Here is an 11,496-nt window from a genome sequence, read left to right on the forward strand (position 1 = left end):
GGAGTAATGATGCTGAAAATACAGCTTTGATCACAGAAATAAATGACATTTTAACAGAGATTCACATAGAAAACAGTTATTTGAAATTGTAAAAATATTTCGCAGTTTTTACTGTATTTCTGATCAAATAAATGCAGCCTTGATGAGCATAAAATACTTTTTTCAAAAAGAATCTTACTGAGCCCAATTAGATTTTTGAATGATAGTGTGCATAATGTAATATTGTGCTGCATTGTGAATTCTGCCCAAAAAATAATAATAATAATACAAAAAAAAAAGTCATAAAAAAGTGTTCCAATGTGATGCATTGAATACACAGTGCATTTAATGCAAGAGTTCAAAGGTCAACCGATGCAGCCAACAATACATATGGGAGGCTGGTTAACTCAATCCAGAGATAAGATGACAAAACAATACATGAACCGTCTGTCTGTCTCACACTCACAGGACTTCCTGGTAAGGGGAGGAAGTGCTGGCGCTGACCGCAGGGTGACGCTGATAGTTGATTTTGTCATACAGGGTTTGAGGCTGCAGGGGGAGTAAGTGTGTCACGTTACCACAGGTTCCAGAGAAACGCTTCACAACAGAGCCGTCAACTTCTCCAAACATGCAACAAAGCTGTTCTTAGTCTCACTGATTCACTGTACATATGTGACTCTGGAGCACAAAAGCAGTCTTAAGTCGCTGGGGTATATTTGTAGCAATAGCCAAATGGAAAGCTTATTTATTCAGCTTTCAGATGATGTTTAAATCTCAATTTCGAAAAATTGACACTTAAGACACTTAAGGTTTTGTGGTCCAGGGTCACATATACGCTGACTGACTGCCATATTCATTTAGCCTACTGTGGTATGATGTGTGTGTGATTTTGGTAGTAAATACATGATATGAGCCTAATTTATAAGCAAACAAATGCATGACAGCAATAATGGATGTATTTATGATGTATGCATGCAATACTCACCAAGTTTTGTGAGAGTTTTATGTCATCCACCGTTTCATAAATGGACATCCCGTTTGGAACACTTTCAGATCGTTTCTGTAATATAGATTAAATCTGGTTAGCTAGAAGTTTATCACCATTTCTATGCACAGATTAGGTTTGTATGCATCTACAATAAAGTTCGTGTGTGTCTAGGAAGTGGTGTCGTACGCTGAAAAAAAAAAGGTATACACTTTTTATTTATTTATTGTAAAAAATATATTATTGGAGTATGTTTTACATGAAAATATTATTGCAGTCTTTCTAGTTTAAAATTTAATGTTTAATTCAAGTATTTGTGTGAAATTTGCTAGTACTTTCTGAGTGAAAATTTTCACCACCAATTTTTTTTGGTGCTAGTAAATTTCACAAATAATTACAAAGAAACGGCAAGCAACACATTGCATAAACCATGACATTTTGAAGTAGAAAGATAGAAATAGTATTTTCTTGTAAAACTTACTCCAATAATCTTTATTTTCATTACAGCTTCAAAAATGTATTTGCAATCTTTTTGCAGAGCCACGGGAACCTTAAAAAGCGGATATCCATATAGACAGAAACGAGCCGCTCACCTTTGCTGTGTTCACGTCTTCATAGACTGTAATACCAGCTTCACTTTCTCCTTGTCCTGAAAGTGTGAAAACAGCTGTGAGGTTGAGAATGAAATGCTGTAGAACTTCTGTACTCTTTGTGCACATTCACACTTGTTCAACACACCTTTATTCTTCCTCCACCTGCAGCACACAGCGACTGTTCCACTGAATATAATGACTGCGACGATACCGACGCCTACCGCGATCAGCAAATACTCCTGACGAAATCCTGCATCATTGCACCAAGTTGCATATTTGTTTATAGATTTCAGAGTAGGCTATAACATTTCTTAATCAGTAGAGAATTTAAGAAATTCGATATTTGATTGCAGAACTATACCTGATGTAGTTGAATTGTCAGATTTCTCTGTGCACACTACAGTCTCAGTGGTATACTTGACGCTGACGGTGTTGCTGGCTGTGCAGTTGAGTATAGCGTTCTCTGCTAAACCGAGGCTGATATTCAGCTGTGATCCTTGAGTCTGATGACTGATCCAGCTGTAGGAGGGATTCGGATCTCCAGACGCCAGACACCGGAGATGAAACATGCAGATGTTTTTTGATTGCAGCCAGAAATAATTGTACTCAATCTTTACCTCTCTGATGAGCTCTGTTGGAAAATAATATGCCAACGATAATTATATAAGCATACTAATTCCTTCATTAAACAACTATTTAACTTCAGTGAAATGACCACAAACATATTCAGTGTCAGTTCTTAAATGTGTTGTTTTAGAATTTGTTATTTGCATCCTAACAGCATTGACAGAAGAAATATCAAACAATTAAACTCACCATGAACATGAAGTACAAAGCCTTTTGTGTCATATTGTTCAGATTTTCCTACTGCAACAATAAAGAATCTTCCAGAATCCTGCAGTTTAAGGTCTGTTACTGTTACACTAATAGTGTCCTTATTCATCTTTAACCTGTCATTAAATGATTCAGATTTCACCTTTTGGAAATTATCATTTTGATACTCAGCAAATATAATCAGATTATATTTCCACTGCACTTCAAGATCTTTTTTTGGATAATCAGCGATTAATTCCAGTGAGTCTCCAACAGCTTTGTGCACCTCAACATCTGGATCCGCACATGACCCTACAATACAGAACAGACAACAAAAATTGGTTACATACTGTCACAAATTCATGCCATATTTTTTTTCACATTCAACAAAAGATAATGTGTGTCTATCAACACATTTAATTAAATACCAGTTTGACAACAGCGTCAACAAAACCCATGAGCAAAAAAAGAACAGAAAGTTGACGGATAATAAACTATAAATGAAGTTTAATGTTTGCTATCAGCACAGACCATCTCACACGAGCAAACAGACAGTGCAAATCTACACTTATTTACCAATTTGCCACCTATATCTTACAGCTAAAGGAAGCCTCAAGATCTCTCAGTTTGTTTACACTCCAATTGATGCACGTGACAAAACAGAAAACGCTACTACTTTTACTCTGCCTGCCCCAGATGATACTTCACCTGTCAGATCTGGGCGCAGTGTGACCGAGCTTACGCCTCGGGTTCGCCTAAACACTTTTCAAATAATAAAACAAAGAAAGCGAAACTCAGGTATTATATGAACGATGTACTTTTTATTCTTCTTAACTCCAAAGAAACTCACATGGCACAACTGGGCGCTCTCGTTTTAACATGAGCGTGCCCAAACCTTGCCTACAGCAAGCCCTGAGGGACAGAAAAGCAATACACACACAAACACAACCCTACAGCCTTAACATCAACTTCAAAATGTATGTTACATACGTCCCATCCCCCTAAAATAAACGTCCTCGTTTATCTTTCAAACAGTAAAGGATAGAACAGGTAACAAAATAATAATACACATTAACATGCATAATACCTTAACCTGCATCTAACACTGAAACAATTTGTACCATCTAAAACACTAGTACAATTTACTTAAACAGTCGTCATTTTGTCCAATCCTTTTTTTATATATATCTATGTTAACGTGTTCATTAGTACAGTATGAAATCCTTCAAGCAACCAGGGGGTTTCAACCTCCTCCCAGCCCTACTCACACCAGGTATGCACTTATCAGGTCCCTCCAGTGTCTCACTTAAATCCTTTTGAGGTTTACTGCGCTGCAACCCCCCCAACATGTCAGACTCTTTAGAAGGGGAATCAGGCAAAGAATGAGGAACCATAGATAGTCTCTCATCAGATGACAGTGTGGGAACCGGCAATGTATAAGGTCTCAACCTATTGTAATGCACAACCTGTCCTTGTCCATCTGAGTCCATAGGGCTAACGATCCGGTATGTCAGTCCTGGCTCACCACCAGAGTCAAAGATTTGTGCAATCTTAAAAGGTCCCTTCCAGTGGGGCGCCAGCTTCATGCGGCTCTCCACTGGATTATGGAGCCACACCATGGCACCGACTGCATAGGGCTGGTGTCGGAGGCCTGAATCATGATACAGTTTCTGGCGATCATGAGCCATTTCACTGTACATTCTAGCACTCCTGAAAGCATCCTGTAGATTTGCAAGCAAAGTGGACACGAATGCAGCATGAGATGTTGAAATGTTCTGGTCAAGTGTAACAAAATAATAATACACATTAACATGCATAATACCTTAACCTGCATCTAACACTGAAACAATTTGTACCATCTAAAACACTAGTACAATTTACTTAAACAGTCGTCATTTTGTCCAATCCTTTTTTTATATATATCTATGTTAACGTGTTCATTAGTACAGTATGAAATCCTTCAAGCAACCAGGGGGTTTCAACCTCCTCCCAGCCCTACTCACACCAGGTATGCACTTATCAGGTCCCTCCAGTGCCTCACTTAAATCCTTTTGAGGTTCACTGTGCTGCAACCCTCCTAACATGTCAGACTCTTTAGAAGGGGAATCAGGCAAAGAATGAGGAACCATAGATAGTCTCTCATCAGATGACAGTGTGGGAACCGGCAATGTATAAGGTCTCAACCTATTGTAATGCACAACCTGTCCTTGTCCATCTGAGTCCATAGGGCTAACGATCCGGTATGTCAGTCCTGGCTCACCACCAGAGTCAAAGATTTGTGCAATCTTAAAAGGTCCCTTCCAGTGGGGCGCCAGCTTCATGCGGCTCTCCACTGGATTATGGAGCCACACCATGGCACCGACTGCATAGGGCTGGTGTCGGAGGCCTGAATCATGATACAGTTTCTGGCGATCATGAGCCATTTCACTGTACATTCTAGCACTCCTGAAAGCATCCTGTAGATTTGCAAGCAAAGTGGACACGAATGCAGCATGAGATGTTGAAATGTTCTGGTCAAGTATATGCGTGTCTAGTAACAAGTCAGTGGGCATCCTTGGTTCTCGTCCATGAACTAGAAAGTAAGGTGAAAACTTGGTGCTAGAATGAGGTGAAGAATTGTACGCAAATGCCACCGGTTTGATATAATTGTCCCACTCACCCCCACATGACAACAGTATCTTAGCCATCTGATCAGTCAATGTTCTGTTAAAACGTTCCACCATGCCGTCGGACGCTGGGTGGTAGGGAGTGGTGCGCGTTTTCTTTATATTCAGCAAACGACAGAGAGTCGAGACCACCTCTGATTCAAACTGGCGGCCCTGATCTCTCACTTAAATCCTTTTGAGGTTTACTGCGCTGCAACCCCCCCAACATGTCAGACTCTTTAGAAGGGGAATCAGGCAAAGAATGAGGAACCATAGATAGTCTCTCATCAGATGACAGTGTGGGAACAGGCAATGTATAAGGTCTCAACCTATTGTAATGCATGACAGAGAGTCGAGAGCACCTCTGATTCAAACCGGCGGCCCCGATCAGAGTGCAAAGATTCAGGAATGCAGTGTATCAAAATGTAGTCCTCAAACAAGCAGTGAGCGACAGTCTGTGCAGATTGGTTAGGCAGGGCATACAGGTTAACAAACTTTGTGAAATAATCCTCATACATAACGATTTCCTTCGGTTGTTATTGGTAGTTCCAAAATGTCCATTGCAACTCTCTCAAAGGGTCGCGTTGTCAGGGACCCACCCATCGGTGCTTGATGATTTGGGACCGGCTTACGACGAGTTTGACACCCTGTGCATTGCTCGCACCACATCTTAATGTCCTTAAACATAGACGGCTAGTAGCAAAAACGCCTCGCCCGTTCCCACACTCATTCTGGAGAAAAATGAGCAGCAGTTGGGGCCCCGTGGAGCTGCAAAAGTATGTCATGTTTAAGAGCAGGAGGAACTACAACCTGAGTAACAGGGTCACCTGCTGGAGGACAGGAAACTGAGCGACACAACAGTCTATTTATTATGGAAAGATGATTAAACTCAGTCCAATATTTACTTAAATTTTGAGATGTGCCTGTCAGCTGTCTCCTAGGAGGCCTTCGTGATTGCTCTACCCAGTGCTGCACCGTGTCAATGTCTCGATCATTCTGCTGCATAGTAACAACGTCCGCTACATTGTATGACAAATCAAACATGCTCAAAATGTTGTCTGGACTTAAGGACAAGTTGGATACAGCCTCTTTTTCAGGCCCCTCAGTGGTTTCAGTAGAACAAGACATGTCATTATCCGATTGGTCAGTATTCACCACATTCACTGCCGTCTCACTGTCCTTCATGTCTGGTGTCACCGGGCGGCGGGACAGTGCATCAGCATTTTTATATTGATTGCCCTCTTTGTGCAGAATGACCCAATTCAGCAGGTCCAATTCCAAAAGCCATCTAGCCCTTCTGCCCGTTGGGTCATCCTCAAGGGACATACGTCGTAGTGCTAGAAGTGGGCGATGATCTCTAATGATAGTACATGAAGAAAGTCCAAGATAGTGTCTGAATTCTCTCACTGCCCACACGATAGCCCATAACTCCCAGTCAAAAGTAGACCAACGTCACTGTGTGACATTCAAGGCGCGGCTGGCATACGCTACTACGTGCTCTAGTCCATCTTTTTCCTGTGCAAGTACAGCACCCACAGCCCACTTGGAGGCATCCGTATAAACTTTGAAATGCACTTTGAAATCAGGCAGTGTCACGATGGGAGCTGAAGACAGCGCTTCCTTCAAGTAGTTAAATGCATTGTCACAATCGGTATTCCATACAAAAGGCACATTTTTGTCCACCAGCTGATTCAGCTGGGCTGCATGTTTTGAAAAGTCCTTTACAAAGCATCGATAGTATGAACACAGTCCCGCAAATGCTCTAAACTCCGAGGGAGACTGTGGAACTGGCCAATTTCGAACCTTCTCCGTGTTTCTCGGGTCAGGCTGGAGACCTTTCTCTGAAACAACATGGCCCAGGAATATCACGTGACCCCTAGCCAAGTTGCATTTTCTGGGGTTCAGTTTAAAACCTGCCGAACATATTCTGGAAAACACTTCTTTCAGATGAGTTAAATGCTTGTCAAATGTTGGACTATAAATCAAAATATCGTCCAGGTACACCATGCAAATGTGCAATGGGAGCCCTCTCAGAACTAACTCCATCATCTGCTGAAAAGTGGCGGGGGGAGTTAGAAAGCCCCAACGGCATGCAGCGCCACTGATATAGACCCTGACCTGTAGTAAAAGCTATCTTGCTCGGCCACCTCTACCTGCCAGTATCCATTAGAAAAATCCAACGTGCTGAACCATCTGGAGCCCGCTAATGCATCCAGTGTGTCATCCACACGTGGCAGAGGATGAGAGTCCTGGACCGTTATACTGTTCAAGCGTCTATAATCAACGCAGAAGTGCCAGGCACCACATTTCTTTTTTACAAGCACGACTGGAGATGCCCAGCCCAGGCTACAGCTTTCTTCGATGACACCCTCAGCTAGCAGGCCCGCCACCTGTCTCTCTATTTCAGCTCTCTTTTCAGGCTGAATAGGGCTATGTTCCCCAGTCCTGATATGATGCTGCACCAGCGTGCATTTTCCTGTATTTTTCCCTCAGAAATTAAAGATGTCACTGTACTCCTGCAACAGTGCCGCAAGTTTTGCCCTATCAGATGTTGAAATTGGCGATTCACTTAAAGATATTGGAGTAGCTGTGTTTGCGTGGGCTAGGAACAACACCTTCCCCTGCGTCCTGCTGAAAGTAGAGCTGTGAATCTTTGGGTAGACAGAGATTCGATTCACGATACATAGATTTTCGATTCAAGAACGATTTTTGCAAATTTAGAAAGATTAAATTCGATTCGATTCACAATTAAATTAAATTCGATTCGATAAATGATTCGATTCTGAATTCTTTAAGTGCATTCACAGGATTATTTAAATGCTTCCCCTAAATTCTTTAAATGCTTAGTCAGGGGGCAAATTACACAGAAGCCTTTATGGTTACAGAACCATAGGTTAGAGAGCAAACAGAAAGGTTCTTCAGATGTAAAAAATTTTTATGGAACCATTTAGACAAAAAAGTTCTTCTATGGCATCGTGAAGCACCTTTATTTTTAAGAGTGTACGTAAAAATTTATGTAAGCCAAGATTTAAAAAAAGCTTTAAAGTATTATGTATAGGCTAACATTTTGTCACACCAGGGGCGTAGCCATCATTTCAGAAGTGACAGAAATGTCAAATACAATAATTTTATGTATGAGTTCATTCTGCTTTTTATTCAGTTTAGCTGCAGATAGCCTGGCACGTCTTAAAGGAACACTCCACTATTTTTGAAAATAGGCTCATTTTCCAACTCCCCTAGAGTTAAACAGTTGAGTTTTACCGTTTTCGAATCCATTCAGCCGATCTCCGGGTCTGGCGGTAGCACTTTTAGCTGTAGCTTAGCATAGATCATTGAATCTGATTAGACCGTTAGCATCTCGCTCAAAAATGACCAAAGAGTTTCTATATTTTTCCTATTTAAAACTTGACTCTTCTGTAGTTACATCGTGTACTAAGACCGACGGAAAATTAAAAGTTGTGATTTTCTAGGCCGATATACTCTACTATATTCTCATTCCGGCGTAATAATCAAGGAACTTTGCTGCCGTACCATGGGTGCAGCAGGTGCAATGATATTATGCAGCGCCTGAACATAGTCCCCTGCATGCTCCCTGTGCAAGCAGGTGGTCACGTTGGTTATGTTGACGGAAGTTAGCCGATGAATGGATTCGAAAACGGTAAAACTCAACTGTTTAACTCTAGGGGAGTTGGAAAATGAGCCTATTTTCAAAAATAGTGGAGTGTTCCTTTAAGTTCTATGAGCGCGAGATCAATTCTCTTCATGGCGAAAACTTCTTTATCTCATTTTCATAAAATAAAATGCTATAGTATTTGACTTTTCCTCTCCATCGGCGAATGATGATTCTGAAAGAAAATGTGCCGATGTCGGTTTGCTATAGCAACGAACGCTACTTCTATGCATCTGATTATCAGATAAACATCGCGCTCTTAATTCAAGGTTGTTGTTAATGCTGTGCTTATTTTAACAGTTTCCTTCGTACATTCGGTTGAAAGACATGGTTAAAACACATTTATCATTCAATGGAACTGTGCGTATGCTTTAGACACTTACATTTTTGCTCTGTCCATGCAATAAATGCGCAGCCTTCGACTGCTCAGGTAATGTCGTCGGTATGACGAGAGCCATTGAAAAACTACAGAAAAGTCAAACTACTTCACTTTAGCATTACTGGCCACGAGTCATAAGGAGAGATCACACATCAGCTGCTCAAAAAATGTGTCAGTGAGACGAACGGTGCGTGAGTGCAATCCTGTGACAGTCACAGGCGGTAAATAGTGGAGCGCATGAAGGAGAGATGCGAGGGCACGAACACTGTTCAAGGTCTCCGTTAACTCGTGCTTGTAGTAATTTAATGTGTATAAATTTTGAAAGCATTGAATCGCTATAGAAATTGTGATTCATTTGATTCTTAGCGTTTTAAATCGATTACTGTCCGAAATCGGCGATTCACGATTAAAAAAATCATGTTTCAAGATCGATGCATATATGCATCGTCAGGGTTTGTAATCGATGCATCGATAAAACGAGTGAATCGTTACACCCCTAGCTGAAAGGGATGAAATATCAGAATCAGCTACAGAATAAAACTCATCCAGGTGAGTCCCCTGTTTTATAGGAATGTCCCGTCCAGTGTAGGGTTCAAAATTCGCACTTTAGTCAGTCCGTTGTGCACATTAGTGAGTGTGTGTGCCACAACTAGACCGGCAAACTCCGACACATTAGGTTCCAAATACCCCATAAAGTCATTAGACAACTGGGCCGCACAAGGCAAACCAATCTTAACTGGCACAATTGACTCACTGAGGGGCGGAAGTGTCATGTCTGTGGCCAGAGACACATTGCAGCATGTCGGGACAAAATCTGAGTTGGTAAGAAGTGGAATGGAAATGCCCCATAACTGTAACTTAGCATGACTAATATTCAGCAGGGCATGTTTTTCTATTAAAAAGTCCCATCCCAGCAACACTGACTGTGTTGTTTCTCTCACTATGTGAAAAACATGTTGCCAGATTTCAGTACCCAGCTGTAGTGTCACAGTAAGTGTGCCCAGCGTGTCCAACATCTGTCCGTTTACAGCACGAGCCGCAATATAGTCTTTCTTTAGAGGTCGACTGCGAAGTGTAGGGATTGACATTCGAAAATCAGAGCTCATCAGTGATACACTAGAACCAGAGTCAATTAGGATAGGAAGCTCGATGCCCTCAATTGTGCCTTTCACATATGATACCAGAGGCCCCTGGTCAGTGTTTGTGTCCAATAAGGTTGTGTCATCAGGTTTCGGGCCCTTGTGTAATACAGCTGGTGTTTGGGCCGCAACATCAGCTATAGCCCGTTTCCCGGCTTGTAATTCCTCTCCTCATCACCAGGGGTCATGAAGCGCACTCCCAGTCTCCTAGTTTCCTCCTCATAACTGCCTCGTCTCCACATGCTGGTGCTGGGGGACGGGCTGTTAGCGTGCCTCATAGGACTATGAGTCGAGTTGTGGTCCTTACGACTATTAAACTCCATAAATGGTTTTCTTTCAGAAGAGCGGCCTCTCTGCATCTCATATGCCTGCATACGGCAAGCACGCCCCTGACAGCAGCACTGTCCTGACTCACGTGATGGGGAGCGCGCTCTACTCCACTCATCTCTGCCGCTCCAACTCACTCTCTCTTTCAGTCTGTCATTCTCGTCCTCCAAACGGTTAAGGGCGACTTTCATGTCTCTCACCTCATTAGTTAGCCTATCAATTGCTTTGTACAGTCCACCAATGTCCGACACAGAGTTCACACTGGCCCCAGCCCCGTCGGCCGTCAAATTATGCCCGACATTAGCAGTCACATATCCCACATCCATCGCATTTCTCTCGTTCTAGCACCGACCTGCGATTATAACGGCTTCCTCCATGTCTGTCGCTCCATGTTCCTAACATTTCGTCCTCAGCACTGGGTCCAGACCCGCCACGAAACGGCGAAACTTTTCCTCCCTCTGTGCTCTGTCGCTGTACTCTGGGAAAGTCTCATCCACTAGCCGGCTTATTTCTGCTGCATACACCTCTAGACTCTCCCGTACTGAACTTTATTTGATTGTGTTAAAAGTGGAACTATTGCAAGTATACTTTAGGTACACTTTAAATATCTTGCATTTAAATATTATTCAAAGATCATACAATCCTCATCAATAGTGACATTAAAACACGTTTTAGGCTTAATATTGAGAAATGTGCATTGTGCACAAGTAGTACTCCAAAGTTTAATTATAATTTTTATATTTATATAAGCATAGAGTGATATGTCAGTAAATAGACAATAAATAAAGCAAATAAAATGTTAATAGATTTGAACTTTGAAATAAATGTATTTTCAATACAGTATATTACTATTTTACTAGAGTTTGTAATAAAAAAATATGATAGCAAATACCATTAACTGAATGATACTGAAGTAATGAATTGCATAACTAATTATTATTAACAATAATAATAATAATAATAATA

The 11,496-nt window shown here is 41.5% G+C and overlaps 1 protein-coding gene across 1 annotated transcript; it reads right to left on the bottom strand.

Moving 5' to 3' along the window:
- Positions 1–232: 232 nt before the first annotated feature.
- On the bottom strand, positions 233–4,805 carry LOC107707288 (uncharacterized). Its single transcript, XM_016511275.1, has 8 exons — positions 4,572–4,805; positions 3,896–4,091; positions 2,374–2,682; positions 1,919–2,188; positions 1,703–1,807; positions 1,558–1,613; positions 965–1,039; positions 233–528 (listed from the first exon to the last, which is right to left on the bottom strand). The coding sequence occupies exons 1-8, from the start codon at positions 4,803–4,805 to the stop codon at positions 442–444; spliced, it is 1,332 nt and encodes a 443-aa protein (XP_016366761.1). The 3' UTR covers positions 233–441.
- Positions 4,806–11,496: the final 6,691 nt, after the last annotated feature.

Source organism: Sinocyclocheilus rhinocerous, unplaced genomic scaffold, assembly GCF_001515625.1.
Source record: "Sinocyclocheilus rhinocerous isolate Xijiao unplaced genomic scaffold, SAMN03320098_v1.1 scaffold114, whole genome shotgun sequence".
NCBI classification, from domain to species: domain Eukaryota; kingdom Metazoa; phylum Chordata; class Actinopteri; order Cypriniformes; family Cyprinidae; genus Sinocyclocheilus; species Sinocyclocheilus rhinocerous.